The 16,367-nt window shown below is 39.2% G+C and overlaps 1 protein-coding gene across 8 annotated transcripts in view; it reads right to left on the reverse strand.

Moving 5' to 3' along the window:
• The window catches only part of slc7a2 (solute carrier family 7 member 2), a 115,006-nt gene that overhangs the window by 39,882 nt on the left and 58,757 nt on the right, over positions 1 to 16,367 (reverse strand). For all 8 annotated transcript variants that reach the window (XM_052034028.1, XM_052034046.1, XM_052034083.1 and 5 more), the window contains exons 2-6: positions 11,313 to 11,703; positions 9,068 to 9,223; positions 5,515 to 5,680; positions 1,781 to 1,917; positions 433 to 655 (exon numbers count right to left, since the gene is read on the reverse strand). In XM_052034028.1, coding sequence (XP_051889988.1) covers positions 433 to 655; positions 1,781 to 1,917; positions 5,515 to 5,680; positions 9,068 to 9,223; positions 11,313 to 11,688 — 1,058 coding nt within the window. In that variant the 5' untranslated portion in view covers positions 11,689 to 11,703. The remainder of the gene's footprint in view (positions 1 to 432; positions 656 to 1,780; positions 1,918 to 5,514; positions 5,681 to 9,067; positions 9,224 to 11,312; positions 11,704 to 16,367) is intronic.

Here is a 16,367-nt window from a genome sequence, read left to right on the forward strand (position 1 = left end):
GCAGATACTGTCAACTGGTTGAAGATGACCTTGTTCTTAATTACAACCTGGAAGCAGAAAAACATCCAGATAATGGCCATGCATAGAAATAAGAAAGTTTAAAAGGAGAAGTTGATTTTGAGAGTACAGGAGAGAAATTAAACTAGTACATGTGCAATGTAGGAGATAAGAGGAAATCTTGGGTGCTATAAAAACAGGTGCTGCACATACTGTTAAAAGCAAAGTTTATGGACAAGCCTCCTCATTGTTTCGTATGATCATCTCTAAAATTATGTAATGACAATTTCAACTTGATAAAAAAAAGTACATTTTGTACATGAGATATTCCAGTTGGGAGTGGGGGGAGGAAGCAGAGATTCTACATTATGTAGGAATGCTGTACCACAAGTCTTTCCAATGGTGTATTCTGAAGCTGGAACTTAATTTTCATACCTTGTTGACAAAGCACAGAGAGATCCCACAGCCACCAGATATTTTGCAGGGCCCCAGCCGACATACTCAAAGGCAACAGGAAGTGGGCTTCTAGCATCCAGCAAGTAGTAAGGCATCATGAGGGTCAGTGCAGCTGAAACTCCAAAGTAAGCCAGGAAGCACACCAAAAGTGAAGTCACAATTCCTATGGGAATAGCCTTTTGGGGATTTTTCACCTCTTCGCCTAGAATGGTAACAAAAAAACATTACATGGCTTGCACACAAGTAGTTACTACTAAACAATGAACCTTTTTGATTGGTTAAAGGCCAGCGAAAAGCAGGCCAGCATTATTGCACTTCCAGCAAAATAACATGACAGAAGAACTGCCCTTCTGTCATGCTATTTTGCTGGAAGTGCAATAATGGTTGTTTATGACACAAGCGATGAATTTCTGATTTTGATTACACTGTCCTTTAGATGATGTGCTTTCATCTGGATCAAAAGAGCATAAATGAACAGTTAATACATTCCTTAAGAGTATTTATTTGTTAACTTCCATCCAAAAGAAGCAAAATGCCAAGGATAGCACAAAACTAAATCTATGGGGCATACATGCACACAGAAGCAAAGAGAATATATTTTCATCCCATTACCTGTAGTTCCTTATGAATTTGATATTACATTACAAATCCCAACTTTTCCTTCAAAATTTAGGAATCAAAGCAGAATACTTTTTGGTACATGAAGTGTGCTAACACTTTCACTTGACAAAGGAAACAGATCATTTCTGAGAAATGTGCTTGTGCTGACCTGATTTAGTTGTTGGTGAGGGCTTACACAGAGTAACACTCTGCTGGCTGAATTGGAAAAAGGCAATCACATTTATTCTGTGGAGTGCTCATCTGATAGTGGAACAAAACATATTGTATGGCCAAAATGGAAACCTTACTCTCAATCTATCCATGTCTTACTTCACCTGATAAGTCATCTTACTCAAGACCAAAACCATAATGGTATTAAGTTTAGAAAAGTAATTGCACATGCAAGATTCCCTCAAGTGGGCCAGAATGAGAAAGGGTAAATGATAGTCACAGTCACTTAATTAGACAGCATTATTGGGTTCAGTTATATTTTAGCTCTTTGGGCAAGCAGAAAGTCACTAACAAGCAGAGCAACTTGAGAGAATAAGGGTTATGGTATTAAAGGCCAAACTCATGCACCCTTTGTTTATGCTGCTATAGTAGAGTGTGGAAACATTGAATTTATCTTTGGAAGTGTTCAAATTACATATCATTGCATATAGCAGATTGTTGCTGCATAAAGCGTTAGATTAAATAACGTAGTGATAAATAAAATGTTGGCTCTTACCTGTAGTAGCAATACAGTCAAATCCAACAAAGGCATAAAAGCAGGTAGCAGCACCAGCTAATGTTCCACTTAATCCATATGGTGTAAAACCACCCACACCATAAATGCTGGTGACATTCTCTGCAGATGACAAATTGCTACAAAATGAAGAGACAAAATGTACATTTTATTTACAGAATAAATTCAACTTTACTCAAATAAAATCATTTCAAACATAAAATATTTCACTTGCATGGGATTTGGTCAATTCCATGTCTGTATAAAGAAAAAGGTTTCCAATTTATTTCAGCATATAATGTTTGAAACCAATGTACAATGCCAGAATTACATAGTCTACACAGTTGATACTTTTATCAAGAAATAATCACTAATTTTACTCCTTATTTTCAATCCTTTGATTTCGGACCGGCTATATAACAATATAATCATAAGCTTGCTATTTATTCCTGCTTCAGTTAACCTTGGTGAAATGTTTCCGTTATTACACATGTTTATCAAATTCATGGAAATTTGCAGCACAGAGGGATGTCATTTGTGCTACTATGTTCACATTCCAGTTACTCTCGCTTCCCAACTCTCAGTACATTGGTTCTTTGCTTTCTCATCCAACTAGTTTTTTTAAATGTGCCCTTGTCATCCTTTAAGGTAAAATCCCCAAAGCAAAGGGTATTCCAGTTCTGAGACACAAGAGATTCTGCAGATGCTGGAACCTGGAGCAACACACAAACAAAAAGTGCTGGAGGAACTCAGCAGGTCAGGCAGCATCTATGGAGGCAAATAAACAGCTGGAAGTTTTGGGTCGAGACCCTTCATCAGGACTGGAAAGGAAGATGGCAGAAGCCAGAATAAAATGGTTGGGGGGGGGGGGGAGAGAGGAGGAGCACAAGCTAGCAGGTGATAGCTAAATCCAAGTGAGGGGGAAGGTAGGTGGGTTGGGGAAGGGGGAGATGCAAGAAGCTGAGAAGTGATAGGTAGAAGAGGCAAAGGGCTGAAGGAGGAGGAATTGGTAGGAGAGGGTAGTGGACCATGGAATAGAGGGAAGGTGGTGGGGAATATATTTGTCAGGTCATGGGGGGGGGGGGAGGGTAAAGAGAAGAGGGGAGGGGCCACAGGAATGAGGGAAAACAAAGGGGGGGGGAAGGAGGGAGAAAAAAGGTGGGAAAAGAGGGGAGGTGATACCGAAAGTGAGAGAAATCGATGTTGAGGCCGTCAGGTTGGAGACCACCAAGGTGGAATATGACGTGTTGTTACTCCAACCTGTATCTGGCCTCAACGTGGCAGTAGAGGAGGCCGTGGATAGACATGTCAGTATGGAGTGGGATGTGGAAGTTAAGTGGCTGGTCACTGGGAGATCCTTGCTTTTGATGAGGCTTTCCACTCCTTTTTCAGTAAACGGGGTTTCCCTTCCACCACCATCAATGCTGCCCTCACCCACATCGCCTCCATTTCCCTCACGTCTGCCCTCACCCCATCCCCCCCCCCCCCACCCATCCGACGTAACTGGGACAGGGTTCCCCTTGCCCTCACCTACCACCCCACGAGCCTCAGCATCCAACATATCATTCTCTGCAACTTCCACCACTTCCAACGGCATATCCCCCCCCTCCACCGTTCTCTCTGCGACTCCCTTGTCCACACATCCCTCCCGGTGGCCAGTCACTTCAATTTCACATCCCACTCCCATACTGACACGTCTATCCATGGCCTCCTCTACTGCTATGTTGAGGCCAGATGCAAGTCGGAGGAACAACACCTATTTTTCCACCTGATGGTCAACATCGATTTCTTTAACTTCCGGTAATCCCTCTCCTCTTCTCTCCCCTTTGTCTTCCCTCATTCCTGTGGCCCCCTCCCTCCTTCTCTTTCCCCTTCCCTCATGACCTGCCAATCTATTCCCCACCTCCTTCCCTCTATTCCCCACCTCCTTCCCTCTATTCCATGGTCCACTGCCCTCTCCTACTGGATTCATTCTTCTTCAGCCCTTTGCCTCTTCTAGTTATCACCTCTCAGCTTCTCACATCTACCCCCCCTCCCCTACCCACCTGCCTTCCCCCTCTCACCTATCACCTGCTTGCATGTGCTCCTTCCCCTCCCCTGACCTCCTTATTCTGGCTTCTGCCCTCTTCCTTTCCAGTCCTGATGAAGGGTCTCAACCAGAGATGTCGACTGTTTATTTCTCTCCATAGATGCTGCCTGTCGAGTTCCTCCAGCACTTTTTGTGTGGTATTCCAGTACTAATGCCTCAAGATCAAACTATACTCAGTGTCAGTTATTCATAAATTTGCTTTATCTACCAAGAAATCACTTCCATTATAATTGATAATGGAAAGACTGACTAAATGCAACACACCTCCATAGCAGCAATGTATAAGCATTATAAAACCATAAAAGCAAGTGGTGACCCATTACTTTGTAATATTCCAATTTGTCTACTGAATGAGTTCTTTTGTACTAATATTTTGAAGGCTTGGTGTGTTGAAATGCAATATCAGATACTAAGCATATTTAAATTGTGAACAACTACCTAGTTCTTTTTTTACCTACAATTTCTACCTTTTAAGTCCTTTAAAGTTAACAATTAAGCAATACAAAGGTATGTGCCTGGACTAATGTTGTTTTTGTAATTATAATGTAATGAAGTCAACATTCACTAATCAGATGGGCTGGAGAGTCTTAACAAGCTGTTAGCAAAGTATTAAAGTATTAGGATATTACCGATCAAATAAATGACACGTGCATACAGTAACTGATGTAATGATGAGCCGACCGCTAAAAGCTGCAACCACACACACACACACACCAGTAATAAAATGTCTTTAAAGAGGAATATGCTGAGGAGATGAAATGTGAATATTTTTGTATAGAAAATTGTTAAATCATTGTTGCACAAGCACAGTTCACAGCGTAAAATATTATGGTTGTGCTGAAGGAAATGCAGAGGAGATTCATCAGGATGTTGCCTGGATTGGAGCACTTTAGTCATGGGGAGAAATTGGATAGGCTGTGCTTGTTTTCCCTGGAGCGAAGGAAGCTGAGGGGTGACCTGTTAGAGGTATACAAAATTGAGAGGCAAATAGGGTAGGTAGTCTGAATCTTTTGCCCATGGTGGGGATATCAAAAGTGAGAGGGCATGGGTTTAAGATAAAAGCAAGGAGTTTTAAAGGGGATCTGAGGGGGAAGCTTTTTTAAACAGAGTGGTTGACTTGTGGAATGTGCTGCCGGAGGTGGTGGTGGAATTAAATGCAATCACCATATTTAAGAGGCATTTAGACAAACATCTGAATAGACAAGACACAGAAGGATATGGACCTAATGTGAGCAAATGGGATCAGTGTAGATTGGCAAAAAGTTTGGCATGAATGTGGTGAATCAAAGGGCCATTTTCTGTGCTGTACAACTCTATGACTCTAAAAGGAGTCTATTTGGTCCAGTATCTGTGCCAACTCTTTGCTAGACCAATCCTAAAGTAATCCTGTAGCTCTGCTCTTCTGCCCTAGATTCCTTTCTAAATATTGACACAATTTTCCCTTAAAGGATTTTTGCATCAAATTCCTGTGGCAAAAACAGCAACTGTTTGTATAAAGACATTTCTCCTAACCTCTCTCCTGATATTATTATTAAATTGAGATCTGGACATCCGTCATCTTGCCAATGTAGCATTCTTTTCCAATACACTCTCAACAAAACTCCTGGTAATTTAAGGCATCCATTAAATTTCCACTTAACAAACTTACCTTATGATTGCTGTGACATTTATGAGAGACTCCTCACTGATCTTCCAGTTCTCAGGGTCTCCTTTCACAAACCCCGTTATCATAACAAATAGAAGGACCACTATGTTGATGGCTGTAAATATTTTGGTGACCCATGCAGACTCCTTTACACCAAACGATAGAAGACCTAACGTGCATAAAATGTTAAAAAGCATCACCAGATAGATCTTTCTGCCACAGCAATATACTGTAGATCCACAGCAAATAGAAAAGGATTCAGCCATGGCATTGGTCAATGTTTATTAGCACAAATTGACAGAACATGGCAGAGAAGCTGGATACAGCCAATTTCTATTCTTTTTCCAATGTATACAACAAATTTCATCTAATGCATTTCCTTTACCCTCAACACATATATCCCCACAAGAGTTGTAGCCAATGCTTAGGGCATTTCAAGGTTATTCTCAAATCTGCCTGATCCATCTCTGATAGACTTGACAAATGTAGCAAGTAGGTATAGGCATCATCCTGAGCCACTAGTGGGGCTTCAAGCACTGTCTGAAAGCACTTTGGAAAGAAGTGTCCAAGGCTAAAAGTACTTTTTAATTAATTCTTAAACAAAAAATAATTAATGTTTCTCTCCTATACTGGAGATGAAGGTAAAAAGCACACAAAATTTGCAATCCATTCATCCCAGTAAAAACAAAGTAAAGCCTCTTCTCTGTTATAACACTGGAGAAGTTAATATAGCTTTTATGTGAAATTTTACTTATAAAACCTTCCAAAATTAATTTGAAAGTTTGTTTTCAAATAACTTGTAAGATAAAATCAAACCCATTGTGGGTTGAGCAAACACATTATCAACATTAGTTTAGGGAAGTAAAATCTATTAAATCATCACTCTCAGAAGTTTCAGTAAAAAGGAAATTCATATTGGCCAAGAAATTCTGATACATTAATTGAGCCGATTGGATTGGGCACAGGGTCACAGCGGAGGATCAGGAAAGATAGTAAAATGGAGCTTCTGGCCTCTTTTGGAGTTCTTGGGGGATCACAAGTCAGACAGTCAGCACTATTGAGGGTAAAAGAGGGTTTAGAAGATCAAAATATTCAGCAACTGGAGCCCGGGTGTGACTTGTCAGGGACATCAGGGATTACTGATGGTGGGAATTGCTACAGCATTAGGGAAGGGACCAGAAGATGAAAGATAAGGGGCTTAACCAACAGGGTTCCCAATCCAATGTTCTGTTAGGGGAAAAAACAAGCTGTCCTGAGAATAACCAGCAAAGGTTGTTCCAAGGACAACTAAGTCCAAGGCTAACTAAGTCCAAGCTCCCCTGCAATGCTCCCAAAGGAGTGATGCACACAGAATAACACCAGCCCACGTGCAACCTATGTGAAATCATGCAAAGATAATTTCTATCTGGAAGTGTTTGGTCAAATTTAAGGAGACAAAATCATCTGGAAATGTTTGTTATTGCATTTCACGATCAATTTTCAGTGCACAACACCGAAAAAATAGCATTATGTGATTGAATTTTGAACCCACCTTTTAAAAAAATCCCTTGAGTTCACCTCCTAAGAATTCTCTGATTATTTCTTTTTTTGCACTAAGGTCTTGTTCTTATAGAGTATTTCTCTCTTGCTCTCTCTTCACCATCTTGTACAAGTTGTGTATAATTTATTTATAATTTATATTCTGTGTATTGTCTGTACCTATGTGCCTGTGATATTGATGCAAGGTTTTCATTGTACCTCACCGTACTTTGCACATGACAATAAACTTGACTTGATAAACGTGATAAAAAACAAGCAGGTGACAATAGTTTTCAGGTATAGCCTTTACTCGAGAATCATCTAAAATTAATCCATGATTTTAAAGTAGTTGGAAAAAGAAAGTCAATATTGTTTTTCCCCGAAGGATATGCTTCATCTATTAGACTGTAAAAAAGGGTAAACATTTCTTCATTATCAAGTTTTCTGTACAGAATAAAAGCCCACAGGTTCTCCCTTTGTCCCTCCTTCCTTGGCTGCTTCCATGCCAAGCTCTCATTTTGAAGAAAACACAAAATACTTAATAATATTTAAAATCTGAAACATTACTTTCGGCAGCTAACAAAGTTTGTTGAAGATATAAAGTAATTCTGAACATTATGAGTAATAATAAGCTCTTAGTTACTGGGAGAATAAACCTGATGTATTTTAGGAAATTGTTTATTGCACACATTCACCATGTCCTGTTCAGGAAAAATATGAACTGTATATCCAGTCTTTTGAATGGAAGTCTTAAAAAATGTCAAATACCTCTGACTCCATCTGGGAGTCTAGGCTGGAATCAGTAAAGAAATTAGCTTTTATAAATATTTTTTGCCCCAGCAATCAATTAGCCCATGTTATGGGCTGATTTAGATACCAATCAGCCCATAAAATCTCTACCTCTGCTTTAAAAGTCCAATCCAATTAGTCCCCTGCACCTACTCTTTTAACAGTACTTTGATTTCCTTTCACTTAAATTATTTATCTAATTCTCTTTTGAAGGCTAGTACAGAATCAGTATCCATTATCCTACCATCACAGCATTCCAAATCTTAATCACTCGTTGCATTGAAATGATTTTCATTATGTTGCACTTGGTTCTTTTGCCAGTCATCTTAAACGTGTGATGCCTTGTATCCACTACAGCTCACAAGGTTCTCAACAAATTGGCTTCCATTTCCCATACCTTGGTTCTCACCCCTGACCTTGCAATTTGCACTGGCCAATATTGTTCCAAGCTCAGTTACATAGAGCAACTGCTGGTGGAAAGGTGTTGGATCTTTTCTTTTCACTGATCCTGTCACTAAATCAGACTCTCTCATTCATTCCTTGATGGAATAGCTGGTTTGCAAAAACTGCCAATTGCATCTTGACCAGGTGTGGCTAAAGGGCAAACCTGACTCCTGATGTCCTGAGATGGCCCTTCATGCACTATGATATAAACTAATGTGCCTATATGAAGAATAACTGAATAAAAATCATTTGGAACAACAAACAGTACAGCGCAGAGACAAGCCCTGAAGCCCACTACACATCTTCCTGCACATAGTCTATATCCCTCCATTCAGGCATCTGTCTAAATGCCTCTTAAACGTTACTATCACATCTGCTTCCACCACTTCCCTGGCAGCATGCTCTTGGCAACTACCGCTCTGTGTAAAAAAAAACTTGCCTGATACATCTCCTTCAAACATTCCCCCCTCTAGTATTTGACATTTCCACCATGGGAAGAAGATTGACTACCTACCCTAGCTTTGCCTCTCACAAGTTTGTATTCCATCAGGTCGCCCCTCAGCATGCAAATGTTCCAGAGAAAACAATCCAAGTTTGACCAGCCTTTCCTTATAGCAAACTGAATATTTTAGGTTGTATTTAAGTTTGCCAATATCTTCAGCGAGCAACTTGCATCTTAAATGTAAATTAATGGTTCTGTCTGGCAATAAATGCACAATTCTTCTATCATGTAAGCATTATGATAAATGTTTCCCAGTTTACTGGATTAAGGCAGCTTATTTGTAAAACCTTAATGTTATTATACCTGATAATATTAATATCAGACACACGGCAAAGAAGTCAGGGTATTCTGCCAGTCCTGGTGAATTCATACTGAAGTACGTGCCAAAAAAAATTCCAATCTGTTTGCCAAGAAGTTCATCAAAGGTACCACTCCATGCCCTGGCAACACTTGACGTACCTTGGTACAAAGACAATGTGAAAAATAAGTGCATCAATTACAACTAATTAAATCAAACTGTGGATAATCAAACAAGCAAGATATTTATCAAATGAATAATTACAGCAAGGATCTTGACACAATTCCAAACACCCACGAATTGCTTTCCCTCTATTTAAATTCCATGTGAGGGCTATATTTGTCTCAGCTTGATTTCTGGAGCTATTCCTGGTAAGATCGTCTTACACAAACTATAATTATTGAACTAAAAAGGTTAATGCTCCAATATGTTCCTGCAAACCTGTCACATCTGCGAGAAACATGTGCATTTAAACAAAGATTCAAATGTAAAACAGTATTACAGTATAAATGCTTTTGTAGTCTTAAATTCCTTAACCTTTCATTTTAATGGAAATATGAATATGTCAACACATGCATGAACCATTATAACCAAGGATTAACCTCACCACTCACACATCAAAAAGTAAAATGACATAAACCCATAAAGGATTTGCACAATTGTATGCTTTTATCATTTGCAGTGTATATTATTCAAAAAGTTCCAACTATTGCATTCTAAATTCTTAATACAGTAATAGTATTAAATGATTTCAAATGAATGACCAAATAATATTCTGGAAAATCAAGGATTTCAAAATAAAGATTTTTTAAAAGTTCATTTTAAAGATTAGACATCCGAGGCTGACCAATAGATAAAGCCCATGCCAAACTGTCCTTGAGTAGGCGATAGTGAGCCATTTTCTTGAACCACTGCACCCCAGGTGAAAGTATTCCCACACTGCTGCTGTACAAGGAGTGGTAGAATTTTGACTAGTGACAATAAAAGATCAGCAATAAATTTCCTAATCAGGCTCTTGTGCAACTTGAAGGGGAACCAGCACATGGTGACATTTCTAAGCATTTGCTGTCCTTGTCTTTCTTGGGTTTGCAGGGTTCAAAGTAGCTGGAGTTGCCCTACGGAGATTCAAAAGTGCATTTTGTGGATGGTACACAATGAAGTCATGGCATGGCAATGGTGGACAAATTGAATCTTAAGCATAGTGGATGCCATGTCAATCAAACAAGTTTATTTTCCCTGGATAATGTTAAGATTCTTAAGTGTTATTCAGACAAATAGCGAGTATTCCATCAAATTCCTGTAGACGATAAAAATACTTAGGGATGTCAGAGGATGCTCAACTTCTGACATGCTCTTGGAACCATATGACCATCCAGTTAACTTTCTGGCTAAATGTATTGCAACAGTTTACCTTTCACACACAGAGTAAAAATTTCAAATATTCAGAAATACAATCTGTTCATAGCCTGCTGGATAGATATAATGAAGAATACTTTGCTAATAAAGGCAAAGAGCTATCAATGTATCAATGTTACAGAGCTGGCTGGTATAGTTCCCAAGCCAAAACAATTGGTCCAGTCATCTGTTGCTAAGTATGTAACCATAAAAATGTTTTGATTTTGAAACTCACAGTATGAGAGAACGTCAAAGAAGAGAACGGCCTCATTTATAAGGAATCCTACCTTATTATAATACTAAAGCTTAACTAACATTTGGAAATCTTGCAGTAGTACACTTTGAAGATTTTGACAGCGAAATTCTTTTTGAATTATTTCTCCACATAATTGGCCTGAGAAGGTGGTGCTGGTGACTGTTCCTCTTGAAGTGCCCTAACATGATTATTATTAAATTGCATTGCAGCAACAGTTTGACAACCAAATTAGTTGATTCTTGTTGGCACCCAGTAGCAGACAGCATTTCCTGGTGCCAGCCTGCTCTATTCAATTTCACAGTTTATAACAATGGGATTATGAATTCATGAGCTATGGATTGCCAGCCAATCAACATAAACAATACACTAATTTACAGAGGTACATTTAAAACAGGCAGTGATTAAAGTAAAGTTTTGCCTGCTGGCCTATTAAAAATGAATGGTTTATCTCCCCAGGTACAAAACAACATAAACAATCAGTTCTTTTCAGCATATACTTCTACTGTACTTTTCAGCAAAACCAAAATAATCCAAGAAATGAACAAAAAATAAATAAAAAGTTGAGTCTAGATCATTTATAATATGTACAGGACACTTACCAATGACATAAGAAAGAATTAAGTTCCAGCCTGTGATGAATGCACAGAGTTCACCAACAGTCACATAACTGTATAAATACGCAGAACCAGTCTTTGGAACACGTGCTCCAAACTCTGCATAACACAACCCCGCCATCACTGAAGCCAATGCTGCAATTAGGAAAGAGATGATAATACTGGGCCCAGAATCCCATTTCGCAACCTCACCAGCTAGAACATAAACACCAGCGCCGAGAGTGCTGCCAACTCCCAGTGCTATCAAGTCTATGGTGGTCAAACAGCGGCATAGCTTGGATTCTTCAAGGCCACTCAGGGTTACAATTTTTCTACGAACCAAACATTGGGTGAAGGACAGCATAGAGCCACAATGTATCATCTTTGATGAGGATAGCTGAAAGAAAGAGAAAAGATATTTTAGAACTGATAAATAGGCAAACAATTTTGGTTCTTTAGTTCTTTTTATGTGAAATATGTTTTTATCAATTAAACCAGAAATAATCATTGCCCAAGAACTTAATTTAAATGTTATGAATTGTTAGACCACTATATTTCAATCTTTACTATTGCTAAACACAACTTTATCTCAACAACCTAGTTGAACAAACATTTGACAGGACACTGCCAGCAAAATTGCATCAGTTCCATTATCTATGTGAAGAATGTATTCAAACAATTTGTGCCAGGAGTTACCTGGTACAGAAATAGCACCTTCATTCGTATGGAGAGGAATGTCTGCAAAGGACCAAGTATTAGTTGATTAACATTAGCTTTGATGTTTTCTTAGGTTATTTAAATATTTTAATTGTATTTTAATGTCATTTAAATTTTTAACAATTTAGTACTTATCACTATTTTAATTTTTAAGTTTCTCTATGTTGCTAAGTATCAGAAATATTCGTTGATTTTTACAGCTTTGATATAGGCAAGGCTTAGCCACATAGAAACATTTCTTCAGTACATGCACAGGGTTTGTTCTTGCCAATTGAGCTGCACCCTCCAACGCAACTGAATAAGTTATCTTGTGGAAGAATACCTGTGCCATGCAGGGCTTCACCATAATGGATGGAGCCACCTTTGCCCAGCATCTTGCCTTTGTGAGATCTGCACTAGTGATGAATGACCTTGGTTAATGCAACATCAGCAAGCATGGACAGTTCCCCATTACCTGCAGTTTCTAAACTATTATAATAAAAACACCAGTGGATCTCTTTTCACATTGTTCTAATATTATTCCAATAAGAGTTATACCACAAAATTTTTTCTGATGTATTATTCCACTGCAAAGATCAATTCTGTGCAATCTGACATGTTTCTTTCTATTCAAGTCTAATGGGAGATGAAGGTTTGTAACAGTTATTATAAATCTCAAGGCACATTCTCTGGCATTGCTCACCCAACAATAAATAGTAAAAGCTAGTTAATTCAAGAAATTGCACAAAATTCTGTTCAAAGGCCACTGTTGTGGATGAATCCACAAGTATTGACACAACAAGAGATAGAAGAGCATGGAAAATGTATAAAGTTAACTCATTAAGGAGAAATATTTTCTGCTGAAGAACAAATTAACCAATAATGAAATATCAAAGGTGAATAAATAGGAAAGGGTAAAACGGAAACTAAAGGGCAAACTTTAACCACATGCATAATGAAGATGCAGATGATAAAAGGGAATGCAAAGAGGTTAAGAAAAAAGTAAAACAAGGACACTTAAGAAAGCACATACAAGTGCAAAATCAAATTATCCAGAAAAATCAACAAATCAGGCATTTTATTATGAAAAAAAATTAAAAACCATAGTTAAGATAGATGAGGCAGATAACTGATAAACTAAACTACATAGAGAAGGTAAAACTTCTGGTATGGATGGATTGCATTCATGCCTAATAAAGTGAAGTAAAAGAATAGAAGAGACTCTCCTACATATTTGTCGCAATGCATGAAAACAGGGAACTGTGTTTATATTTAAAATGGAAGATTAAGCAAATCCCAAAGATTAAGACCAGGGGCCACATTTTAACTACAAAATCATGCAACTGAAGTTTGATGCTCTGGGGCAAAGACCAATTTCCAAACAAATGTTTTTTTGGCGGCTGAAGGTTTGATAACCGGTGGGGGAAGATTTACTGGGATTGGCAAAAGAACATGGGGGGGGGGGGAAACTTATTTTCACACAGAGCTTATGATTTAGAATGCACTGCTTGAAAGAAAGATAGAATAGATTCAATAGTAGCCTTCAAAAGAAAATTGAAAATAAATGTGTGGAAGAAGTGAGCAAAGAGCAGATGATTGGGTTGGTCTTCAAAAGACCAGGTGCAGATTCAATGGATTGAATTCCTTCGTTTTTAGCTGAACCATAGGTGTGGGGTAATGTATGTTGACAATAAAAACTAGAAGAACACACAATGGTTAGATAACACAATTCAAAGTGGGGCAGAAAAGCAATAGTCCAGAGATATGGATCCATGAATTATTGGAAGTAGCAATATGGTACAATAAAGCAGTGACAAACAAGTCAAACGCTGGAGTTCATTCCTAAAGAAACAGAACCAAGTAGTCAGAAGTTACATTAAACTCACACCTTGACCACATTTGGCATGCTGTGCTCAGTCCTTAACTCCATATACAGAAGCACAGAAAGTGGTGTAAGAAAGATTCACGAAGATTCTACCAGAACTGAAAAGACCATTCATGAGAAAAGACTGAATAAACAGCAGCTTGCTTCTCCTGTAAAAGAGAACTCTGAGGGGGGGGGGGGGGGCAGATTGAGATCTTTAAGATTATCAATGTTTGAAGAGATGAAGTATTTCCATAAAGGAGAGTCAAAATTAGAGGTCTTATTAGAGACAGTCGCAAGTAAATCCATTAGGTTTTTCAAAAGCAACATTTTTACTGAGAGATAAGATTGCAGAACATGCAATTTATCACAATGTGCATTTACTTCTTGTTATTGTGATGTCAAACACTACATACGACAGCTAATCCAAGTGCATCAAACATGCACTATTTATGTTTATCAAACTTTCTCTTAAGCAGAAGTGCATGGGATTAAGGAGGTTCATGTGAGACCAGCTGGGCTAAATGGGCTGAGTTTGTGCTGTGGATCTGACATAAATCACATAAGATATTTTAGGACCGGACTGTTTCAAGGCAGTACATGATATGTTTATTTCGTTTCTACCATGTGGGAGTAACTAACAAGGCAATCCATAATTGGCTCTGAGAAGGCAGTGGCAATACATCTCTTGTCTGACGTAAAATTACTCCACAATCCACACAAAATTTGGTCAATCAATACTAACAAACTATTCATTAACTTGGAGAAATCAATGCCGTGTCCAGCACTGTCCTCACACTTTCAACAGGAGTTACCAAAGAGGGAACGAGGCAGGAATCCCAGATGATCTTTCTTTTTTCCTAACAACCCCAGCAATGTATACTGAGGCCAATTATAATACCTTTTGCCAATCTGCTCTTTAATTCAGTACAAGCTAGACGGCAAAACCTGGACACTGATGGCTCACCGAGTTTATCAAAAACAGTTGAATCATATAAACTGTACATGCAAGTGGCTGACCCATATGGACCAACTATTCACCAGATAGTCTTGTAAAGCCACCTGCATTCACATATATTTAAATATACATAATGTCAGTCAAAGCCTTTATAAACATAGAACAGTACAGCACAGAACAGGCCCTTCGGCCCACCATATTGTGCTGACATAGCTAATTCCTCCTACCTCCAGAATGCCCATATCTCTCCATTTTCCTCTTATTCATGTGCCCATCCAAGCCCCTCTTAAAAGCCTCCAACGACTTTGCCTCCACCACCCTGTCAGGCAACACATTCCAGGCATCCACCACTCTGAGTAAAAAAACTTACCCCTCACGTCTCTTCCGAAACTACCCCCTCCCACTTTAAGTGCATGCCCTCTGGTATTGGATTGCTCAATAATGGGAAAAAGATACTGCTTGTCCACCCTATCTATACCAGGCATAATTTTATATACTTCCAACAGATCACCCCTCAGCCTCTGCCGCTCCAGAGAAAGGAGCCCAAGTTTGTCCTGCCTCTCCTGATAGCACATGCCCTCTAATCCAGGCAGCATCCTAGTAAAATTCCTCTGCAGCCTCTCTAAAGCCTTGATATCCTTCCGAAAGTGAGGTGACCAGAACTGCACGCAATACTCTAAATGCAGCCTAACCAGAGTTCTATAGAGATGTATCATAACTTCTTGACTCCTGTACTCAGTTCCTTGATTAATGAAAGCAAGCATTCCATAAGCCTTCTTTACCACCCTATCTACCTGTGTAGCCACTTTCAATGAGCCATGGACTTGCACTCCAAGGTCTCTCTGCTCTTCAACGCTGTTAATGGTCTTGCCCTTAAGAGTGTACTGCCTCTTGACATTAGCCTTACCAATGTGCAACACCTCACATTTATCCGGGTTAAACTCCATCTGCCATTTCTCTGCCCACATCTGCAGCTGGTCTATATCACGCTGTATCCATCGCCAATCTTCTACACTATTCACAACTGCACCAATCTTGGTATCGTCTGCAAACTTACTAACCCACCCATCAACATACTCATCCAGGTCATTTATGTACATCACAAACAGCAGAGGTCCCAGCACAGATCCCTGTGGAACACCACTACTCACAGGCATCCAGCCCAAATAAGTCCCTTCAACCATCACCCTCTGTCTTCTACGGGCAGGCCAGTTCTGGATCTACACAGCCAATTCTCCACTGACCCCATCATCTGAATTTTCTTGATCAACCGATGATGTGGGACCTTGTCAAATGCCTTACTGAAGTCCTTCTCGATGACATCCACAGCTCTACCTTTATCTATCTTGTCACCTTGTCAACAAAACTCAATCAGGTTAGTAAGACACAACCTGTCCCGCACAAAGCCATGCTGGCTTTCCCTAATCAAGTCATTGGATTCCAGATGCTTGTATATCCTACCTTTAAGAATTTTCTCCGGCAATTTCCCTACAACTGACATGAGTCTCACCAGTCTATAGTTCCCCAGATTTTCCCTTGTTCC

Source organism: Pristis pectinata, chromosome 2 (assembly GCF_009764475.1).
Source record: "Pristis pectinata isolate sPriPec2 chromosome 2, sPriPec2.1.pri, whole genome shotgun sequence".
Classification (NCBI taxonomy): domain Eukaryota; kingdom Metazoa; phylum Chordata; class Chondrichthyes; order Rhinopristiformes; family Pristidae; genus Pristis; species Pristis pectinata.